This window comes from Lagopus leucura, unplaced genomic scaffold (genome assembly GCF_019238085.1).
Source record: "Lagopus leucura isolate 7727_CA_CO unplaced genomic scaffold, USGS_WTPT01 Super-Scaffold_100009, whole genome shotgun sequence".
In the NCBI taxonomy this organism is placed as follows: Eukaryota; Metazoa; Chordata; class Aves; order Galliformes; family Phasianidae; genus Lagopus; species Lagopus leucura.
The window spans coordinates 6,833,136-6,856,500 of NW_024962266.1; the positions used below are offsets into that span (position 1 = coordinate 6,833,136).

The following is a 23,365-nucleotide window of genomic DNA, read 5'->3' on the forward strand; positions in this document are numbered from 1 at the left end:
CGGGAGCGGGAAGCGAAAGCGACGAGCGGTTCCGGGTCAGCAGCAGAAACCACTTCCGGGTCAGGGCGGCGGCGGGCACGAGCGTTGCCGTCTCCATCCGGGCACTGAGCGCGGCGGCGCGGGGCGGAGGGCGCGGCTCCATCCGGGTCTCGGGGATGCTGTCAGGACGCCGGCGGGCGGGGCCGCGTGTGGGGGTGCGGGACCCGCCTGGGGCCGCTCCGAGCGCTCACGACCGGCTCCGCCGCCCCCTGCTCCGTCGGGCCCTTCGCATTCCTTCGCTCGAAGGGATCCGCCTCGGGACCGCGCCGCTGCTCGGGGTCGGAGGTCGCACTGGCCCGGGCGGGCGACGCCCCGCGGCATCGAAGGCAAGTGGCAGCGGCCGGCCCGGGGCGGCTGTGGCGCGGTGGGCGGGAGGATGAGGGTTGCTGCGCCGTGCGCTCGCACACGAGGCGGACTGCGGGCTCCCGGTAGGTCCTGCAGGGTTCAAGTAGTCTGGTGTCGGCTGCAGGGCTCTCCATTGGTCATCTGGGTCACGGGCTGTTAACGTTCCCCTTTAGATAGCAATGCTTGATTCGGATCAGAAGCACTCACGTTGCTCTCAGGGCTCTACTGTGCTTTAGGAGTGCTGAGCTCCACAACTGACCTAACGTTACTGAAAGGGGGAAGGGGGGATGAACGTGGTTTCTCGCAGAAAGCATATCTGGATTTTAAGGACAATTTTAAATGTTGACTTTAAACTTTATAGGCTTTTTTTTTCTTTTAATAAAGCATCAAACTCAGTCAAACTCCATGTTTTCACTGCAAAGTTTGTTTCATCATCAGCCTAAAAACCTATGGTTCTATTAAAGCTTTCTGCTCCAGATGGATTATTTTCACATGTAACTGAAACTTGCATTGTATAGCATGTCTTAAGAAAACCAGCAGTAATTTGTAGCAGTCATAGAAAATGTGGTAGAGATCAGCTTGTGAACTCAATTGTGTTAGGGTAAATATGGGTATCAATGTGCTCCTCAGTACTTAAGCTCCATATGGGCTGCTACATGCCAGGCAAAACCATATTTTGCTTACAGGTTAATTTATGTTGTGCTTGAAATATATACATTCCTTTACTGTTGTTTTTACTTTCCTCTCTAGAAGACAGTATGGTAGATTATATTTTTTCTTTTGATAAACTCCATGAAGAAGTTACATTTACAAATGGTTAAAACTACGGAAGTGAAATGAATTTATAGCAATTATTTTCTAAAACTAATGGTTTAATTTCAACATCTCAGTGTTGATCATGGATATTCACTGGTAATATTTCTCCTGTTAGTGGGAACATGTTCAAACTGGGCAGGTTCATACCAGTACTCATTCATTCATTTCTTTTGTTATATTTAGTCTGTGACTTAAGGCTTTTCACATTGCTGATTGCATTCAGGTAACTCAGAAGCTGGGAATATTCCAGAGCCAAAATAGTACTGCTGAATTTTCCATCAGGGCTTGAAATTCACATTCATTGTTACAGCTCAGAAGCAATAGTAGGGTTTTGGTAAAGCACCCATTCAATGCATATTTGCATTTAGTCATCTGCAGGAATGAGATTTGTCTGCGTTTTAGAGATGTGAAAGGAAGAAACTAACAATGAAGTGTGGGCAGAGGATAGGGACTAGATAGCAAGATGGAGTAGCTTTGGGAGCTTGGTACTCTGAAATACTAAATAGGATTAAGAAGCAGCCAGTATGATTTAAGTAGTTCAATGCTGAATAAGGAAGGGCTTTTAAAAAACACTTACAATTTGTGTTAGGATCCACGACATTCTGTTGATTTGAACTGCTCTTTTAAGTCCCCCAAGGCAGCTCTGGAGCCAGGAGGACAGGTTCTGCAGGCCATAACCTGAGTGTGCTCACTGGCACTGCAGCAGGTAGGGATCACAGGCTGCAGAAGAGAGAGAAGCTTCTGCCCAAGAGGCAGGCAGCAGTGATTCCCAGCCTCCTATGAACAAACCCTCCCTGGTCCTACTCCCTACTCACTGTCCCAGGGCTGAGTCCCTGCAACACTCACCTCTGCTGCTATGTCCCCTTGCTCAGGAACCCCACAATCCATTGGTGTGTGCATTCAGTCACCAGCCTGGGTCTCCATCACCTTCTATTGATCAGTGATTTTCTTTTGTACTGGTGATTTGGAAAAATAAAATTTGCAAATTTACTGTCTCCAAAGTTATTTACCTTCTGTGAACTATTTCCTCTCTGAAACTAGAGACTTTTTTTTTGCTGTTCTGGTTTGGATAAAATACAAACTGGTGGCAATCTCTGCAGTACGCTTACCTTTTACACCAAGTGCTGATGTAATAGCACATTGTTAGCTTATGCTTTCCTATGAAACCTACTCTATGGGACCTGCTGTAGCAGGGGGTTGGACTAAATCATCTTCAGAAGTCCTTTCCAGCCTGCACAGTTCTGCAATTCTGCAGTAAGTATAACAGAGGGAAATCCCAGCCTCTGCAATTTGAATGATAGGAATAAGATTTACTGCAAATATGCCCTTTTATTGAGAAAATTGTTAACTAGAGCTGTGGCTCACATGCTAAAGACTGATCCAAAGGAAATAAGTGTCACGGAAATACCAAAAGCAGCTCAGTTTGAGTGCTTTGAAATAAGCAATAGGCCTGGTTCTTCCAAAACAATTGCTCGGATCTAAAGGGATCTCTACATGTTTATACATGGTCTGTAGGAATTAAACATGAAACCATATAACCTCTATTCTTGGTGACCTAGCCTGGAGATTCAGCAGCCTCCATAGGCATCTTAAGTGCCAAAAGAGGCAAATGATGATGAAAGGAGGTTTTCCACTGAGGTGGTGAGGCCATGGTACGGGCTACCCAGAGAAGTTGTAGATTACTGTCTTGAATCCCTACAGAGATTAGGCTAGGTGGGATCCTGGGCAGCCTGATGTGGTACCCAGTTAGCAGTTGGGATCCTGCCCATAGCAGCTGATTGGAACCAGATGAATGCGAGATCTTTTCTATCCTGAACCATTCTATGATCCCTATCCACAATCATAGGCACCTATGGGTGCCTTCTAGTTCAGGATATTCTATGATTTTATCTGTAGAATTAGAAGCGTGAGAATTATTCTAATTAAGTTTTGTTCCCATTTTCAAGTGAGGATAACAGTAGCCAATTTATAATAATGATTATAAAACTACACACAAGGACAACATAACTTCATCAGGTGAGAAATAAAGTGGGCACATATAATGATACAATAGAACGATTATAATTTTTAGATACAGCAAATAAGAATGAGCCCAAGCGTAGCAGCCACAAACACAGAAATGAAGAAAAAGAGCTACTTACCTTTAGAAGACCTCAGATAGGCAGGGGTATCCAACAAGAAATACTCTCACCTCCACTACCAACCCTGAAATGAGGTCTGGGAAGGGTGGATCCTGGCTCCAGCCCTTCCATCACTTAGGTTCATTGCACACACCTGAGCTTCCCTGGGTTGATCCTGCCTTCCTAGCAGGTGCTCAATCATTGCTTCAAGCTGTGTCTTAGCATTTCTGCTACAGTATTTAAATGGCACCGATGCAGATTGAAAACATAGGAAAAAATGCAAAAAAAAAAAATTAAGGAATTGTGTTTATACTTATCTAACACAATCTTTTTGGATAAATGTTGTAATCTGTGAGATTATAAGTGTTTTATTTAACTGGAGATGTGGCCCTTCCAGTTCATTATAAGCCTTGGTAACCCATCAGTGGGTGAGAAGACTTTTCTTACTTGCCTCATTTTAATGTAATGTACATTATGGCACAGATATGGAAGCTGCAACAAGAAATTATTTCATAGAGTTTATCTATGTAGAGATCTAGTTATTCATGCAGAATCCTGTATGCTTCCTGTTTTTAGTTATACTTGAGGGTAATGGTATTTTTCCATTACCTGTTAATGTGGCTGGGAGTTTTTTTTTTGTTTTTTTTTTGGTGTTTTGTTTAGTTGGTTTTTTGGTTTGTTGGCTTATTTCCCCTGAAAAATGTACTAATGCACTCTGAATGGGATTTTGGGATTTTTGTTATTTTTGTTTGGGTCTTTACAAAATATTACTGTATGCGAACTGTTGAGTCAGGCCTGAAGCACTGATTGAGCACCTGGGAAAAGGTCCTGGTCAGCCCTGGGAGCACAGGTGAAGGCAGTTCAGCTGTGTGAGCAGAAGGGGTGGAGCCTGGCTGCACCTCTCTTAGACCTCATTTAAGGGCTGACCCTCACTAGAGGCTGTATAGTAAAAATGTGTGTGTTTGTTGTTATTATACTTTTTTAATTTAAGAGCTCAACTTTTATCTCATTTAAATTTCATTTTTATTATTTTAGTAGCCTGTAGAATGTAGTGGGGGCTGCTGATGGTTGTTTGTTTTTTTAATTCTGGGTATAGGTAGCATATCACTGTAGGTAGGCAAGAATGGAGGAAGGGTAATTCCCTTGAAGTAAGGGAAGTCATAAATCATTGTGTAATATTTTGCTTATCTCTATTGAGAAGAAAAGTTTTTTGTCTGTTAGTGGTATTTCTTTATGCTTACTTACCCTGATAAAATAATTACATTCATCATCGTCTCGAAAAGTGCATCAAAGGCAGCTATGTGCCATACCTAAAGATGGGTAAGTGGATTTCTTGGAAATGCCACTTGTGGGTGCATGCTTTATGTAGAGATTAGGTTGCTCTATGTGTATGTAGCATGATAACTGAGCTATTTAATGTCTTTTTATTGTTAGATGAGAACTGAGGAAACTGTATTTATTGTTGTTTCATGAATGTTTTGGGAACGGTGATGATAGTGATGACTGGATCAGGCTGATCTTTAAGATCTGTGATTCTATGATAGTTGACTATGGAGGTGTGTGCTGTGTCAAGGAGCAGAGGTGGACTTTAGAATGTAGCAGCTTTAATAAGACTGATTGATGAAGATGGAGGCTATAAAGTGGTTTTTTTTCCTTGTTACCCTGCTGACTGAATTCTACTTATGCTTATTTCAGTTTCCATATTATGGGCTGAATATTACCATCCTAATGTTCTTCAAGTAAGAACAGTATTGTTGCATACAGATACTTCTGTGGAATTCTTGAAACTCAGGAGTATATGAAGAACTGAAGGATTGAATTCTCATGGTGCTTTCTTTCCTTTTTACTAAAAATGTAAAGCAGTAGAGAATTTCTGTGTTTTTTTAGGTCTCACTTGATGCAGCAGGCTATTTGAGCTTCTAATATAGTTTCGTTTTCTTTTTCTTGAGCTACTGTCAGTCGTTAAGAAGCTATTGTGTAAAAAGCCTCACTGAAACCCACTGTATTTAAATTCTAAATCTTCTGATTAAATATTCTTCCAGCATTTTACTTTATTTTAGCATTGTGTTTCTTCACTTGGTGAGTTCTATCATCCTTCCGTGAAATTGAGTGGAACAAGATCCCAATTTTGTCCAAATTCAGCATGCAAACCAAAAACCTACTTAGAAAATAGTGTAACATATTTGTGGCAAAGAAAAGTGACGTGACCACTGTTTTAAAAGTAAAGCTCTTCACTAAGAGAGTGGTGAGGTGCTGGAACAGCTGCCCAGAGAGGTTGTGGATGTCCTGTCCCTGGAGGTGTTCAAAGCCAGATAGGATGGGGCCCTGGGCAGCCTGGTCTAGATTAAATGGGGAGGTTGGTGGCCCTGCCTGTGGCAGGGGGTTGGAGATTCATGATCCTTGACGTCCCTTCCAACCCTGGCCAGTCTGTGATTCTGTGATTTTTCTCTATACCACTGGTTGGCATAAAGTAGTTCCTAGGGAAACTACTACTAATTAAAGGAATTAATTCATTGTTGTAACTTGGGAGGTAGGGAAAAAATTTCCAATCGCTCATTGGGTTTAGTTATTGCACACTTAGAGCATACTTGTAATAAGCTTATGAAGAAAAAAGGCAAGGTGTATAGATCTGATATATGTACTTAAGTTAGAACTGAGAAAAGGATATAGTCAGAAAGCTTTTGTAGTAGTTTTAAATGAATATTACCATTCTTTTAGCAGACCTCTTGGAAGTGCAAACAATGGAGGACGAGGCAAACCAAGTGCAACCCCCGAATGAAATGCAGGTGCCGAACTCCGACAGCAATTACGTGTGGCACGTCACCGACATGAATCGACTGCACCGCTTCTTGTGCTTCGGTTCAGAAGGTGGTTCTTACTGCGTCAAGGAGCAGAGGCTGGGCTTTGAAAATGCAGCAGCTTTAATGAGACTGATTGAGGAAGGCAGAGGTTGTGAAGTTGTTCAGGAAATTGAGACATTCAGTCAAGAAGGCAGAACAGCCAGACAAGAGCCCCTGCTTTTTGCGCTTGCGATCTGTTCACAGTGTTCTGATGCAAAAACAAAACAAGCAGCGTTTAAAGCTGTTCCTGAGGTGTGCTGCATACCAACTCATCTTTTTACTTTCATCCAGTTTAAAAAAGATTTGAAGGAGGGTATGAAGTGTGGCATGTGGGGCCGTGCACTGAGAAAAGCTGTGGCAGATTGGTACAATGGAAAGAATGGCATGGCTGTTGCGTTAGCAGTTACAAAATATAAACAGAGAAGTGGTTGGTCTCATAAAGATCTTCTGAGATTGTCCCACCTGAAACCTGCCAGCGAAGGTAATACGTTTTCATCCACCTGAAAATACTTCATTTTAAACCTGTAATATTAACAGTGGAATAATTTTGGAAACATGAATACCTGTGTTATCCCCAATAGGGGCTGATTTCATGTCTGGTGTGTGTAGCCAGTAAGTGCACGGAGTTGGTATCCACATAAAGGTCTCTATTTCAGTTCTGCACAGAATCAGGTGCTTAGCTATCCTTTGCAAAGTAAGCACACCCCTGACTAGAAGTGGTTATAGATAGCTGTTTACAGAATTACTTCTCTTTACGGTTTCTAATTGGTTATTCTGTTTCATCTTTAAAACACGCATATCATAGGGCTAGAAGATGGTACATCTGGGAAGGAATAGCTGCTGTTACATTCCCATCTCATTTCCATGCAAGAGTGTACAATCTTTAATGAGCTAGTAACCCTTAATAAGCTTGAAGGTCCCTCATTGGGCATTTTTCTTTCCTTTTTTGTTCATGTTAGCTTGTTGTCATGTACTTGTGAAGTCATAAACAATCTAACTACTTGTTTTTCACATACTTGCGGTCAAATGTTTATACTGGCTTGACCTTGGTTGTCTACACCACTGTGGAATGATGATTTCTTAGTGATTGTATTGTATAAATTACACTGTAAAGGTGTGAGGGATCATGTCAGAAGTGTAACTGTCTTCAAGGTAAGAAGTCTAGTTTTACTTTCCTTATGTCAAGAGAAGGTCAAATAATATAATAGTTCCAGTTTGTTCTTGTCTGTTTACAAATGCTGAAATAATGTTTTTTCATTAATCGGGAAGAGTGATGGTTTGGAATCCATTAGGCTCTTTATTTTCAGGGAAAATAACACAGTAATCAATATAGCTGTTTTAAATTGTACGGACCTGACCCTCTTTAGAACTGATCATCAGGTCTGGGAAGTTCCTGTTATGTTCTTTTCATTATTTCTTCATTTGGTTTTTAACAAAAAATAACCTGCTAACTTGTTTGCTGGAGTGACAGATGTCAGTATAAAGATTGTAATCCTGCTTGGAAAATATTTTCCTCTTCTATAGGTGTAGCTATTGTCACTAAATACATCACCAAAGGGTGGAAAGATGTCCAAGAAGCTTACAAAGACAAAGCAGTTTCTGCTGAGACTGAAAAGCTTTTAAAATACCTGGAGGCTGTGGACAGAGTGAAACACACAAAAGATGAATTGGAGGTTATTCATTTAATAGAGGAATATGGTCTTGTTAGGGAACATCTATTGACAAACCATCTGAAATCTAAAGAGGTAGGTTAACTTAAGGAGCTTTGTATTCTCCTTACAGTAACACTTAGAATATTAAGATTTCTGTTTAAAAAAAAAATACCCTTCTGCTATTTTTTCCAAATTATTTACACAAGTAGGTAATTACAGAACAAATCTTCACGTAACTTGCACATTTATTTTAAAATACACTTAATTAACATGCAGGTGTCAGTTCTTGTACTTGGGAATCTCATCTTGTTTTGCTTATTCTTTGCTCGGAGGTTTGGAAGGCGTTGCTGAAGGACATGCCCATTTCTGTGTTGTTGAGAAATCTAGGGAAGATGACTGCAAATTCAGTCCTTGAACCACGGGGCTCAGAAGTGGCAATAGTATGTGAAAGACTGCGAAATGAGAAACTGCTAAAAAAGGTAAAATTAATAAATGAATAAATTCATAATCATTGCCAACCTTTGACTCTTAATCTCTTCCTAAACTGTTCCTTTAGGCAACCCCTTTATGAAATATAGGAAGGAGTCTTTAAGAAATTTGTAGCTTATTCTTTTAAAAAAAACTGTGTAACTTGTTTACAGATGAGGTGTACTGACATCTGGTATCTTACACTAAGGCCATGGCAAGCTTTGCCTGATGGGTTCATCCGTTGTTTGTAAATCTTGTAATTTAGAGTCAGCCATACAATCCTAAAAAAGTGAATGGAAGGCACTTTTATGAGATCCCGGGAAGTGAATGAAGTAATTAGCTTAGCCTCTGAGAGGAAAAAGTGACAGAAAGGGAAGCCTTTCTCCTTTCATGTTGATTTACAGTCCATCAGAGGTATTACAGTAAGAGGGAAGAAGGGTTCTCCAAAGGCAATCCTTAGGAGTGTATTGGGAAATAGAGAAGGTGAGTGACTTTCTGATAGTTCTTTTTTAAGTTAAGTTGATTAGTGGAATTGAAAACAACAATTCCCTTTTTTCCTGTCTCACTGCTCTTTCCTTTCTGTTGTTTCTTCTTTAATTCTGTGTAATTACTGATGCACTGGAGAAAGGTATGCAAAGGTGGTAGGATAATACCTTGATAGAGGAAAGATGAGACAGGCATTCAGGTTTCCTAAGTTTTGCTGCTGGTGATTAATGACTTGAGCATCTCCAAGAGGAAAGAAACAATGTTTGTAACTCAGTAAATGAGTAAAGTGAAGCGATTTGAAATATTATGCAGCAGCAGCCACTACACAAACTCTTCAAAAATAATTAAAGCATGCAGATTTTGCATTATAGTCTTCATTTTAGTTTGTGCTGCTTCTTAATATGTTCTTATTAAGTTCAGGCTTCTGAAAAGTTACTTAATTACTGTGCCTGTAGGGTAGAATACATCCATTCCATGTATTGGTTGCATTAGAAACCTATAAATCTGGACATGGAAGCAGAGGGAAGCTTTGGTGGCGTCCTGATGAAGACATTTTAGAAGCTTTAGATGCTTCATTCTACAAAACTTTTGAGGTAATGTAATTCTATTTACTAGGCTTAAGTCTATTTTCTGAAAGCTTATAAAAGTATAAGTAAATGTTTACTGGTTGAATAAGAGTTTTCAAACTTGATAACAAAAATCTTAATGATTTTAACTGAATGGGGGAAGGGGGAACAAAAACTTAGTTTTTGGCAATGCTATTGTCCTGTAATGTTGTCCTGAAAAAAAATTAAAAAGCAAAACACATCTAGGTGGCAGGCAGAAGGAAGAACAAATTAATAACTTTTTTGTATATGTTCTCATTTGTCTTTCCTTTTAGACACTTGAACCAACAGGAAAACGTTTCTTAATTGCAGTTGATGTCAGTGCATCAATGACTCAAAAAGTTTTGGGCAGTGTGCTGAATGCTAACACAGTTGCGGCAGCAATGTGTATGGTGAGGCATTAAATTTCTCTATGTGCAACTACATGCAACTTGAGCTGTGATTCTGAAACAGAGGTACTCTAAAGCTGGTTAGAAATCAGGGGGAAGCTGCTCTATAGTATTCTTTTATGTGTGGAAGATATGACAGTGTGCCATACTGATAGTTCAAATGCTTAATCACGGCATCAGAGTGGCCTGGGTTGGAAGGGACCTCAAGGATTGTGAATCTCTAACCTCCCCTCACCACAGGCAGGGCCACCAATCTCCCCATTTAATAGTAGACCAGGCTGCCCAGGGCCACATCCAACCTGGCCTTGAACACCTTCCAGCGACCAATTTCCAGTGGTAATCAAAGTGGTTAAGGATGCTTTTTCACTCTGCTTAACTGAAAATACATAGAAAGCAATTCAGAAGCGTTGATAATTTAATACAGATTGGATTAAGAAAACTTGGGGTAATTTTTATATGCATTTGAACTATCAATGGTTCCTCTGTATCGCAGTAGCTTTTGCCTCTGTTTGGTATTGTACAGTTTCATGTGTGTTTATATTAGAGTGGAACTTGTTTGGTTTTAAACATGTAGTGTTTTATGTCAGAAGGGAGAGAAGTAAGGAAATACATTTAGTGACAGTAATTAGAACAGCTCTTAAGCTCTGATTTTTTTTTTTTTTGTGTTGTTGTTTATTCACACAAATTGCAGAATATTTAAAGTACAGGGTGAAACTTTAGCGTATATGAGTCCCAGTGACTTAAATAAGGATGTGATGTGTTCACCAGGGAGTATCTTGATTTGGGCAATAAAATTTCTAAACAACTCTTTTTTTGTCTTCCTCTTCCTCAGGCTGTAGCACGTGTTGAGAAGGATTCACATGTTGTTGCCTTTTCGCATGAAATGGTCCCTTGTCCTGTGACAGCTGATATGATGTTACCTCAAGTATTAGTGAAAATGTATGAAGTATGTAAAATTAAAATAAAATAAAATAAAATTGGGAGACTGCCCTTGCTAACATCAGAGTTGAGAGGTCTCAGCAATTACATAATTTGCATTTTATTTTGTTTGCAATCATTCTTGGTGCTGTGTTTAGATGATATCTATATAGTAAACCACAGGAATCTTTCCCTCCCTTTTATTTAGGGAAAGTTCAACTAGAGTGATTATTTTGACTTCCTGAATATTAAATAATGACGTTGACAATGGCATTACTAGTTCACAGTGCTTACTTTAAAAAGAATAAATAAATAGCAGAACAGAAGTGAATTGAACGAATGAAGTGTTGTTTAACAAAGAGGCCTCTGAATATAACAAAACATGAAGCTTACCTAAAAAGCCTTTTTTCCATGGCTTACTAATTTCTGTAGTAATATATATTCCATGTATATGCTTTTTTTCTTTTAAGATTCCAATGGGTACCACTGATTGTTCCCTTCCAATGATATGGGCTCAGAAAACACAGACAGCTGCTGATGTCTTCATTGTATTTACTGATAACGAGACTTTTGCTGGAAATACTCATCCTGCAACAGCTCTTAGAGAGTACAGGGAGGTAAATATACTTCTGAGTGCTTGCAATTGATCAGTGCAGTACAAAATATGTCACTGCTGTCCATGTTTTAGAGACTTAACAAGTTGTGGCTATGTGAAGTAAATAATTTATACAGTGTTAAAAAAAATTATATTTTCTACTTTGAATTAGTGGAAATAATTGTACATAGTTAATGACACTGAATTACTAAAAGGATTTGTGATTAACCTACTCTGCTTTGGCATTCAGGGAATATGAATTTCTGCATTCTATATGATTGATCTAATAAGTTCTAATACAAATAAGTTAATTGTTGGAAAGTTCTTAAATTTATTTCTCTGAGCTCAGTGTTACTGTTTAACTTGGATCTCTGCATTAGATTCCCCCAGACTATTAATGAAGTAATGAAGGTAAGCCTGTAGAGAATGAGGTGATAGTATCCTGTGAAGAAAGTTCTGTACATTTCAGAGGGGCTGTGTAAGCTGTGTAGCTTCAATGTTTGGAAATAGAACTAACAAAAATACCTTCTTGCCAGCACATTGCTATTAAAACTATGACTTGAACAGCAATCTTTCACGCTTTAAGGGAAGTGTTTTTAAGTTAATATACCTTAAACTACCAATACAACTGTGTATGGACGTTGTCATTTGAATCATATTCAGTAATATGAAATTAATACCTAAATCTTTAACTTGTGTGGTGAAACTCTGGCAGAGTTATTTGTAGAGCTTAGCTCCCGTGCCTACATTTGTGCTTTTGACATGGTGTTTCTGTACTCTGATCTTTCTAAAAGTTGCTTTGCTTCACCTTACATGTTGCTAATCTACAAATTTGGCTCATGTAGTTGAATTGTTCAGGCCACAGCTGTTTTTGTTGTTTAACCAACATTTGGAAATCCTTGCCTTAGACAAAAATACACTCTGACTTTTATTAGATGATTTATTATCATCAGATCTCAATATTTTCAAATAGCAAACAGTGTTGACATCTGAAATGATCTATGAAACAATATTGCAGGAAAGTTTTTTTTTTTTAATATCCTTCATTGTAATTACTTCATTTTATTTTAATGTCACTGATGTTTCTATTGCAACTTAGTGTTAACAGACAGTCTGCTATTCTTGTCATGACACGTCTGGTTTCTATCAGTTTCTGTGCCTTTTCAGACAATGGCTTACGTAGGCAGGATTGCAAGATTTGGCCTGTGGCATGTTTCAGTTACTGTGCTCTAAAAATATCTTTTTGTTTTTCTTCTAGAAAATGGGCATTCCTGCTAAATTGATTGTATGCGGAATGACATCAAATGGTTTTACGATCGCCGATCCAGATGACAGAGGCATGTTGGATATATGTGGTTTTGATGCTGGAGCTCTGGATGTTATTCGAAACTTCATTTTGGATTTGATTTAATTTTCTAGGCATCTGTTCTTCCCTGTGGGTCCATTGCTGGCAACAGACTTAACCCTGGGAACCCCTGGCCAAATGTACTTTATTAGAATATGGCACATAATATACATATCAAAAATGTTACCTTTTTGTGAGGGGAAAGCAAGAAAAGCAGATGATAAATCACTTTTCTCCTTTTTCCTGTTGTGCACAAATTAAAATAACGGTGGGAAGTTTGCTAAAAGTTACGGGGTTACACAACATGTAATTTAATTTCATTTATAATAGATCATGAACACAGAGATGTTTTCCCCCCACTGCTGCGTGATGGTTGTTTACAAGAATAAATTGATGAATTATTCCTAGGATGGGGCAGGAAAGAAAAGTGGTTTTAGCTTTTTAATAATGTCAGTTTAGCAGCAGGTTAGTTGAGTGTGTTTTTTTTTTTTTTTTTTTTTCTTTGGGCCTTTTTAAAATTTAGGTATTTTTAGCAAATTCCTAAGCTTCAACAGTTTCCATTGTCATACTTTGGGTCTACAAAAACCCATTTTCTGGCACAGGTAAGACCGCGCAACTGTGAAGTATAAACGTTACCCAGTGAAATTTCACACTGATAAACCTGAAAGGGGAAGAGCTCATGCTAAATCTTCTAGCAGGGATATCTGGATTTCTAGGAAAAAAAAAAAGTTCTTAGAGAGGAGAAATTTCTGCAGTTTCAGAAGCACTGTGTTAGAGTTTGTGTGCTTCAGAGAAAATTTTACAGATTTGCTAGGCCTAGAAATGTCTGGGAAACCACATTCAGAGCTTGCTGTGACTTCAGGCAGCAGCAGCATGCTTTTCAGCGAGGAAGATCAGCAAGTGCATGCATCTTAGCCTACTCTTGAAAGCTGAATGGCAACAACCAGAAACAAATAACCATGTTTTCTTCAAAAGAATGTATTCAATGACACGTAAATAATCTTCTTGATGCAAATACTTCATTTTTACAGTCTTTTTGTAGATGAACACTACTTCTGATTTCTTTAATTTAATCTAATGCTTTTCAAAACTACCTCCAGTTTATAGTGACCAATTCTTAATAGCTTTTATGAAATATACAGTTGCCTCGTTCTCAAAATCTTGTTTAGGAAGTGACTGAAACTAGATTTTTTCTTTTTTTCATTCTGATAGTAAGAGTGTGAGGAAAGAAGGAAAAAGCTAGTGAATATCTTACCACTTAAGAGCAGGGACTGATAACAACTTGTGTGTATATGTATTTAAAATGCTGTGTATGTGTTTATAGATGTGTGTGTGGGGGGGAAGTTAGAAGATCTCTTTAGGAGATCGCGATCTTAGAGTTTTTTTCATTGATGGTTTTATCACTTCTCATCAGACATTTTATGTCGGCCTCTTTTGTGATAATTCTATTTTAAACAGTGAATTTGGTGTTAATTTGAAAATAAGTATGGTTTATAAAAATAACCCAACTGTGGTAAATGACATGTAAGACCACATTTTTCTGCCTAAAAAAGCAAGCTTTTAACTGTAAAATTCAAGCTCATATTATACTTCTGATACCTCTAATTATGCCTCCTACATATTGACTATAAATCCAAAGCTGCGGTTCTGTAGGATGGATATCTATTTGGTGCTATCTAAAATGAGATTACATGTTTCTGAAGGTATTCTGCTACAGACTTATACTCTACCTTAACAAATGAAAATGGTAAGGGAGTCCTTTTCTGACACTAAGAAACAACAGAATTGTTTTAAATCCATGTCTTAAAGAGCGGATGGTAGGTGCATTAGTTTTCAGGGAACATGAATCAAGTTACTTCTGGATTTTCACTGCTATTACGATGCAGCTCTGTTAGAATGCTTGAAGAACACTTTGCTAGCACCAGCTGGTCAGGTAACACACAGAAACAAACAAGTATTCCTACAAAAAACTAACAAAATAACACTTTGAGTTTGGAGAAAAAAAAATTGGTCTTTTCCTGTGGAAAAACTTCCTACCAACTGTAGTCTCCTTGCTGAATAAACATAATAAATACAGGGAATGAACATACTTACATGTTAATTATTTCAAGTAAATGCACTGGTTTGGGAAATATTTTTGGTAGTAGTGTGTTTGAAATGAGACAATAGTCAAACAACTGATCAGATGTTTCCTGTTAAGCTAGAGGTGTTGAAAATAACTGATGGCTAAGTATCTGTTGCAAGTACTTTTTCTTATTTGAAGTAGTATTTGTGAAGTAATAGGAAATGTGTTGGACTAAATATGGAATGAGAAACTTGAACTGGTATTTCAAGTAACTTTTGGCAGTTAACTGCATAAATATACTGCAGGTAAAACATTAGTTATTAACAGTGACTGAAATTACAGTAGCATTGCAATGTTGAAAGTGGTTCCAGTTTAAAATACGATTCCTTGAAGTACAGGGAAGGTGAATTTTTCAGTAGGACTTATAGAAAATGTAGCTCTCTATCTGTTGATGCTAGATATAGTTATCTGTGCTGGAGTACATAATATGCCCCTAAATATTTTCCTTAACTCCATATTGAAAAATGTTGTTAGAATATTTTATGCGGTGGCTGTCCAATGTAAAGCTAACACTGTTGAGATCCTGTTGTCATCTGCTCCCCCTTTAAAGTTTGCACAGAGGGAGAACCAAAGTGTTTCAGCTGTCAGCTTACTTTGTGGTGTGCTGACCCCTGTTCCTGCTGTCTTCTTTCTGGGGTTGTTACTGTCTTGTGTTAAGTGGCATAAGAATGATGCTGCATTTTTCTTTTCCATAGGAAAAAGTTAATGGGTTTTTTATCTGCCTGCATGCTGGATTTCAGGAGGACAGTATGACTTATGTGCTATAATACACATTTCTCCTATAAACTGGTAATTCCTAAAATGGTACCTGAACACGTGAAGGGGCAGCAATTGTGATGTGTAATATAATGTGCTCTGATTCTTTTTAAACAAGACCTGAGACAAAATTGTTAAATTTAGGTGATAATTCAATACACCATCACTAACCTGCCCTTTCACTAAAGAGGAGACATGACTTTCTCAATTTGATAGTATCTTTTGCATTGGAGGAACGCTTGGACTAATAAAGCAAATGGGGCTGTAATTGTGCTCTGCAGTTTACCTGTAAAATAGAACAGGAAAGAATTTAAAAATGGTGAAGTTTAGAATAAACACTTAAAGTCTAAAAGTGCAGCTGGGCGAATGCAGGTTTCCTGATACATGTCACCATTAATAGGCTTTCAGTTTGACTGTCATTTCAGTGAGATTCCCTAATAATTCTTAGTCTAAGACATAATAATCTAATAATATTCAGGCACTTTACCGTTAAGGAAAGGATCTAATGGTTGGCAGCACAGCTGAAGTAAAATGTTCATCTATAATGAAGAGCTGTAAGCGGTGGACATCAGAGGGGCAGGCTTTTTCACTGCAGTGATACACTTAAGAATATGGAAGGCTTCTAAATATAATACAATGAGTCACCATTGCGTAATGAATCAAGACAGTTGTGATTTTGACAAGAACTAAGATTCTGTGCCAGGAATTGTATAGCAAGAGAGAGCAGGGTTTGGGATGCTTGTAGAACTTAATTACACAGGGGCTTAATTTGCAGTTTTCTGCGCTTGAAGAAGTCTAAAGGTCAGTCTAGAATAGATACAAAGTTAGTGAGGCTGGTTTAACTGCCCAGTATGCAATGGCTGCTAACAACTGGCTGTAAAGTAACTTGCTGCTTTAAACCACAGTTCAATAATTGTGGGAGCAGGATGTTGAGAGGCTATCCGATAGAGTGTGTGTTCTTGGCTAAAGAAGAACACCAGTCATTTTGGAAATGTATTTTAACAATGGCTCCAACTGAAAAAACACTAGGAAAATATTTTTCTCCATTGGAAGATACTGTTCTTCTTAATCGTGTACCTAACTTGTAGCTTTCATACCAGAAGCACTACTGTTGGTTCCACTGATGTTTGGCTTTGGTATTACCATATTTTCCCATGTCCTGCTTTTCTCTACTCATGTTGGCTTTTTTTTCCCCATCATTCCAATCACTGAGTGAACTTTAGTTTATACTTGAATCTCTCTTTGCTCCATGCTCTCCTCCTCTGTTCTGTTGCCTGTGTTCTGCCTTTATGCCATTGTTGAGCATGATAGCTTAGCTAAGCAACTTATTCCACAACTGATGTCATAGTACTTAATTTTAAAAGCAGGACAACTTTATTTACCTTTCTTTGGTTATATAATTCTCTAATAGAGTATTTAATTTGCTGTATTTGTCAGATCTTTGGTTTTAAAAGTTGCATAAATTACAAAAGTGTCTTTATTCTTTTAAAAATCCAGCCTCTGCTGTTGCAATTAAATGGTACTGTTTTCACAGAATAATTTAAAAACGGCTTCTCAAATGTAAATCTTCTTTTCAGAATTAGTTTGTTGGGTCAGAGCTTTCCATTCCCTTTAATGTTGTCAAGTTGCTGTTACATGCAGAACAAGAAAAACATATGAATGAATCCTCTAGATGAATGGGCAGCTTCTCTGCAATATTGAAAACATTTGAAGAATAGAATGCATAGAAATAAAGCAGAGCACAAGTCACTCATCTTGCTCACACTTTGTCTTGTTTGTTAAGCATTTTGCCAGTTTGTAAGTTTGTTTAGCTGCTTGCAGTGGTTCACAGAGTACAGATAGGTTTTGAGTAACTTTTTCCAATGGCTATTTTGCTGAAATGATAGATTTCATTGCACCACAACACAGTACAGTGTACAATGCTGCCAAGGAAGACTTAAGGGGGAAATGTAAAACAAGGCTGTATGCTGCTCTGAGCTAAGACTTTAACTTAAGCAGAAAGTATGATGTCTTTAAGTTAATGTGCTTAAAGTTGGATTGATGATTTTGATACTGTCAAGTGTGGTTTCTCTGGGTATTTCTGCATTCTAAATCTATATATTTGCATATGTGTACATGGTATGTTGGGACCTTCACAAATGCTTTGTTAACAAATAATGAATGGAGATAGCTGTTTTCCTGATGATACCAGTTTTTTTTTGTTAAGTGCAACTAATTGCAAAGAAATGTCTGTTCCATTATGTTCTCAACTAGAAGTGTAGTTCTACTCTTGAGGAAGAATCCTGTGGAAGAAATGTGGAAGAGCAGATGAGTGCATTCACAGTTCTGTCTGCTTTGTGAAATAACTAAGTTTGCTTCCAGCTTCTTAGGAGCGTGGTATTTGAGCTGGATGAGTGCTTATCTTAAGTATAATTCCTATTACAGAGGATTTTAGGGGGTAATTTTGAACATTCAGATCCTAAGGAGAGAATTATGGTAAGATAAACAGCTTTTGTTCTAGAGATGATTTTCTATTTTTTTTTTTTTTAAAGCAACAGTTTTAATGATTGGCTTTGAATGCCTCCTTCCCCCCCTTTTTTTTTCCCCCAGAGTAGAACCACACTTCAGCTGCCATATCATGTTTAAACAACTTAAACGTAACGTGGTGGCTTTCTGCTATCTGGTAACGAAGCCACCGTCTTGCTGCTACTTTCTATGGAATTACACAAAATTAACAAGAAAATATTTGGATGGGGAGCCTTAATGCAGTTGAAAAGAAGCATAATTAACCCTTTGATTGCCTTAAGAACATGATTTTCTGTAATAAATTGGCACTTGTTGGACTGTGCAGGCAAACAGCATGCTTTCTCAACCATTGGAGCGGAATATTGCCTTAAGTGACAATGCCCTGAGACTTCTGAAATTTAGAACTCGAAGGGTTATTTTAAACTATTGTTTGGGGGCTTTTTCTAACAGGGAACAAAATGAAAAATTTCTTTGCATACCGTGAGTACTTACATTATGGATTTGCAGGCTTTCCAGGTGCACAGTTATTAACCTTGTCAGAAGATATAACTGGCCTAAGAATGATGGGCAAAGAATACTTTGATACCAGCATATGTGCAAAATAAATTCTTCTATTAAGTATAAATTTAGGGAGAGATGCACACTTGTTTGTTTAACTTAATGAGTGTCGTTGTCAAGAATTAAGACTGATGAAATTAGAAAAAATAAGTAGTAAATTGCAATGGTGAAAACACGAGGTCAGTGTGTTATCTCTAATTACATGAATTAAAGATGCACAGTGCAGACCAGCTGCATACTGAACACTTTCTACAAATAATATTATTTAAATTTATTTCAAACCTGCATCCCAAAAAGGAAGCTGTCAAATTCAGATGATAGTCTTGCAATCCTAGTTAGCTAAAGATCAGTGTAGAGCTTTTGTTATCTTGAGGAGGGATTGAATAGAAATCCTTGACTAGCATTTTTAGTCTAAACTGTGCATCTTTAGTACTGTAATGGTCTCTTACTAAAGAAAGAAGTTTTTACTACTGACATATGAGCTTTCTTGAAATAACCAAGTCTTGGCATTGGTTGGTCTGGCTTTGGATGTACATTTTACTGAAACTATTGAATTTAGGTTTTTTTAGACATTTAACTGCAAGTTAATACTGCTAGTAAATTGCATTTTTGACTGTAGAATATAAATACTAAATAAACTCTATGCATATTGGACTCATTGTGTGTGGCCTTAAGTGTCAAAATAGCATTGAATGGTTCATAACATGGTCTGTAGCTGCAGATTAGGCACAGGTGATCTGGCTTACACCTCGAGGCTATTCCTGAATGACAGTATATAGACTGGTACTGCAGAGTAAAGACTTACACGGTGGTTACCTCATGTTCTAAATGTTCTAAAATGACAAGCATCTTCTCCCTTTTTACTGCACCAATTAAACTTCAGTAGTGAGGTGATGAGATATTGAAATTAGAGGGAGGCAAATGAAGTTAGACATCCTGCACCCTTCATATCCAGGCCTGGCACAAGAGAACAGCCCACTGCTGCAATATGTCTGCTTCCACAGACATATGACAAAAGAACTAAAAGCAAGTTGGCTGGATTTGGAAGACTTCTGTAGATCTTCAGCAGATCTTAATGTATTTCAGTACTATCAAAACCTAGCTGGTTTTAACATGATAACTGAGCTGTTTGCAAGCCTGGGTAGCTGAAGGTTTTGTTGGACTCTGATCAGATTGAGTGATTATGAAAGGCAATGAAGAAACTGACTCACTTCTCCTACTCTCAGCTTCCATTAAAATGAACAATGGATGTTGCCACTGGGCTTCCTTGACTGATTCCATGTTTGTATAACTTGTTCCCATAATTACAGTTAAATAATAAACAAAATTACAATGGAATTTGCACAAAATACAGCGTTTCAATACTGTTAAAACACAAAACAAGTGCAAGTATAGGTACTGATTTTAATAGGAGGCAAAAACACTTGAATGAGTAGTACAAGTAGTGTAGAAGTAGCAGAACTTTCAACAAGTTTTACACAGCAACATCACTACAACTTCGTTGCTTCATAATTGCTTTGTGGCCCCCTACAGAGCCATTGTACTGACCATGCAGTGCAACGGTGGGAACAAAACCAGAAATGAAACTTATGTGCAGAAAACAAGTAAAAACCACCCAGGCACTAAGATTCTTAACAACTTTTAACTCCTGTACAGTTGATAGTGTGAGGCATATTATGAGGATGTAACAAAAATGACATGGTTATCTTAGACCTGGGTTCCAAGAGATACATAATGTTAACTGCCACTGTGGTTGTGGTAAAGCTGAGGCAAGAAGACAAATTTGTCAGTTCTGTGAAGTCTGTGTCAGAGAATCACTTGAGACTCAAAAAAGCACAGTCTGAAGCTGCTTAAGCCCAGCTGTTGCAGTACATCTTAGTGATTTTTTAACTTGTCTGAATTTTTACCCATTTTATATAAAAGATAATTAAGGCTAAATAGTAGTTCCAGAGTTTGTTTTCACTTGACACTGATGAATTAATGGGAGCAGCTTGCCTTCTTCATGAAGTCTTTGAGTATCTGTAGCACCTCCAACAAAAGTCCCATTAACAAACACTCTTGGGACCTGTCAGGAATGTGAAATTTGCATTTGTTACTTCAAATAACAAAATCTAAGCAAACACCATACACATGCAAGCACTGTTCTGTGTTCATACAAACTACAGTCTCATTGTGAGTGTATGTGTGTGAATATACACATATGAAATATTTACATTCTTAATATACAAATTCATGTTTCAATATTATTGCATAACTTATGTTTACAGAAATTGAAGACTTTGTTTATGTGTTCCTCTCAAAAGGAAAATAAAATCACTATATGGAAGACTGTAATAAATTTTTAAAATTTGAGTCAGGCAAGGCTACATAAAATTAAGACATAAACGTGTTGTACACAATGAAGTGTACGTGCAGATGAAAACTGAGTTTGATACTTACATGACCTTAGTAGCATTACAGAAAACAACACCTCTCAGACCTGAAGAGGAAAACCAAGCACAGAACTCTCTTGCAGTTCTTGCTTTTAATTTCAGAGCTTGTATCCTAGATTTACTTGGCCCACCAAAAATTAAGACCTCCAGATGGCTGTAACCCATAGGGAAAATGTGCAGTGTAAATTCTTCATCGCCATATTACTTGCAAAAAAACCCATACTTACTGTTCTGCCACCCGTCATCTGTTCAAGAATGTCTTGGAACTGGCTTCCATTTTTATTCACATCCAGTTCTACAGCTGTGTAATCGACGTTTAAACCCTCAAAAAGTTTTTTTGCCATTCTGCAGTAGAAGCATGTTGTTTTAGAGAAAATCACCACGCAGTTGCCTGAGATTACCTCCTATATATTCAAAAGAACATTCAAGTTAGTAAGTTGGTGTATTTTAACAGTATCCAATGGGTATGAAAACAAGCAGCAAGCTACCAATCTGCTACTACAGCAACAAACTCTTGGGACGGGTAACTTTACAAGGTTTAAACCCCAATACTGCGAGCAATACTAAGTTTGAGGATCACCTGTTACCTGGATCTGATTCACAGCAGCAGCATCAGACAGCTCGACAGAGGTGGGCAGCCTATTTCCCATTCTAAAACTGAAGAGAAATTTAAGTTTAACACACGACACGTTCTGCAGTCCTCAATTTAAAGGTTAGCTTCGTACCATTTTCTTTAAACGGAATTCCTCCGTGAGGTGGGAGCTCACAAAGCCCGCAGTACGGCAGTTCCTACGCGCCTTACCCTGCACTGCCGGTTCCCTCGCGCAGGCAGGAAGACGGAGATTAACAGCCTGCTATGAGCTGTGAGATCACCCAGACCCTCCCAAGAAGTGATACGGGCTGCACCCAGCTCCCCCCACCCACCGGCCCGTTCCGCCGCCCCCTCCTCACAGCCCCCAACCCACCGGCCCCGCAGGCGCAGCGCCCTCTGCAGGAACATGGCGGCCGCCAGGAAGGGGCGGTGCTCTCACGCAGTCCTCACGGCGGTCCGGTACCGCTCTCAGGCTCCTCCTCTCAGCACCGCCCCGCAGGAAGCGCGGCTGCCCGGCGCTCTGCCTGTGCCCGCCGTCCATCGGGCAGCAGCGGTGAGGGAGGCGGAGTGGCCGTTATGCTGTTAGATTCTGAAGCCAGTTATAAAGCGTTATTCGGGCCCGCGCTTGCGCCCGCACCTCCGTTTTCCGGGCCCGGCAGGTCGGTTGCTATCAGGCGTTCGACGCAGGCAGCCCAGGGCCTGGCGGCCGACGGCGGGGTCCTTCCTCGGCTGGCGGAGGGGCCGGGCCGGAGCGGAGCGGCGGCGGCCGGCGGCTTCGGGCGAAGATGGCGGACGTGCTGAGCGTGCTGCGGCAGTACAACACGCAGAAGAAGGAGATCGTGGTGAAGGGCGACGAGGTGATCTTCGGCGAGTTCTCCTGGCCGAAGAACGTCAAGACCAACTATGTCATCTGGGGGTGAGCGGCGGGGCCAGCGGGGCGGCGGGTGGCCGCTGTGGTGAAGACGGGGCGGGCCGGGAGCTGGGAAGAAGTCGCCTCGAAGTTGCGGGAGGCGGCGGCGGAGCGCAGCGCACGGCCGGGAAGGGCCGTCCTCGGCCTCCCGCAGCTGGCCGGCGGCGAGGCCTGGCCGGGCCGGGTGCCGCCGGACGGGGTCCGGGCTCGGTGTGCGGCCGGCGGCCTCGGGGACCGGAGGGCTGGCGCGGTGTGGGGTGAGAGGCGCTCCTCTGAGAGCTCCGGGTGCCATTCGGCCGCCTGCGGGTGGGACCGGCGCAGTGCCCTCCTCGTACGTGCGCTGTGCCTACTGCGTAAACGGTGCTGCTAGGCGTAGTGGGTCTTGAAGAAAAAAAGAGTTTTTGGACCTGTTGAACTTGGTTTTGATAGCGCTGTTTACAACACATGAGGTTACTTCCTCTTTTTTCTCCATTGAGCGGTGATATAACATAACATCCACGCTGGAAGGGCTTCAGTGAGCCTCGTAAAACACAGCCTTTAAAACCGAGGGAAAGTGATGCTTTCTGTTAGATACAAAGTGCTGCCGAAGTACTTTAAAACATGATAGAGAAGTAGAGGAAACTGAAAGATTTCTCAAGCAAACCCCTTGTTGTTCAGCCCGAGAGCAGGGAGAGCAGGGATTTGTTTTGTTCTTGGTGTTATGATGAGAATATTAGTAGTGGTGCAATGTCCTGATTTGTACTTCAAGAGAGAAAGGAAACTGAAACTGTTCCCTTAGTTCATAGGCAGATTAATTTGTTTCAACTGGCTTTATTTTGCTCACAGTGTAGAACTAGAATTGTGCTATCTCGTTATCTGTTTCAAGCTCT

General features: G+C 39.7%; 3 protein-coding genes and 1 long non-coding RNA gene across 11 annotated transcripts in view; 2 read left to right on the forward strand and 2 right to left on the reverse strand.

Moving 5' to 3' along the window:
• The first annotated feature begins 310 nt into the window (after window positions 1–310).
• Window positions 311–19,216, forward strand: RO60 (Ro60, Y RNA binding protein). Of its 6 annotated transcripts, none has more exons than XM_042873347.1 (9): window positions 311–365; window positions 6,039–6,641; window positions 7,685–7,905; window positions 8,145–8,291; window positions 9,222–9,359; window positions 9,647–9,763; window positions 10,593–10,706; window positions 11,149–11,295; window positions 12,532–19,216. In XM_042873347.1, the coding sequence occupies exons 2-9, from the start codon at window positions 6,062–6,064 to the stop codon at window positions 12,682–12,684; spliced, it is 1,617 nt and encodes a 538-aa protein (XP_042729281.1). In that variant the 5' UTR covers window positions 311–365; window positions 6,039–6,061; the 3' UTR covers window positions 12,685–19,216. The 6 variants fall into 6 exon arrangements, with proteins under 6 accessions (XP_042729281.1, XP_042729282.1, XP_042729279.1 ...); XM_042873348.1 differs by having other exon boundaries at window positions 6,042–6,641; XM_042873345.1 differs by lacking the exon at window positions 311–365 and adding an exon at window positions 3,632–3,748 and having other exon boundaries at window positions 6,042–6,641.
• LOC122181106 lies at window positions 410–2,082 on the reverse strand. 2 transcript variants are annotated; one of them, XR_006179347.1, is made up of 3 exons: window positions 2,047–2,082; window positions 1,778–1,920; window positions 410–551 (listed from the first exon to the last, which is right to left on the reverse strand). It is a non-coding gene; the product is annotated as an uncharacterized LOC122181106 (long non-coding RNA). The 2 variants fall into 2 exon arrangements; XR_006179346.1 differs by having other exon boundaries at window positions 410–652.
• Window positions 19,217–19,952: 736 nt separating the features above from the next.
• Window positions 19,953–22,048, reverse strand: GLRX2 (glutaredoxin 2). Of its 2 annotated transcripts, none has more exons than XM_042873351.1 (4): window positions 21,960–22,048; window positions 21,582–21,651; window positions 21,222–21,398; window positions 19,953–20,627 (listed from the first exon to the last, which is right to left on the reverse strand). In XM_042873351.1, exons 1-4 carry the CDS (start codon window positions 21,992–21,994, stop codon window positions 20,496–20,498), a joined length of 414 nt encoding a protein of 137 aa, XP_042729285.1. In that variant the 5' UTR covers window positions 21,995–22,048; the 3' UTR covers window positions 19,953–20,495. The 2 variants fall into 2 exon arrangements, with proteins under 2 accessions (XP_042729285.1, XP_042729286.1); XM_042873352.1 differs by lacking the exon at window positions 21,960–22,048 and adding an exon at window positions 21,797–21,891.
• A 289-nt stretch (window positions 22,049–22,337) lies between these two features.
• Window positions 22,338–23,365, forward strand: part of CDC73 (cell division cycle 73) — a 101,207-nt gene continuing 100,179 nt past the window's right edge. Inside the window, exon 1 of the mRNA XM_042873282.1 lies at window positions 22,338–22,502. Coding sequence (XP_042729216.1) covers window positions 22,372–22,502 — 131 coding nt within the window. The 5' untranslated portion in view covers window positions 22,338–22,371. The remainder of the gene's footprint in view (window positions 22,503–23,365) is intronic.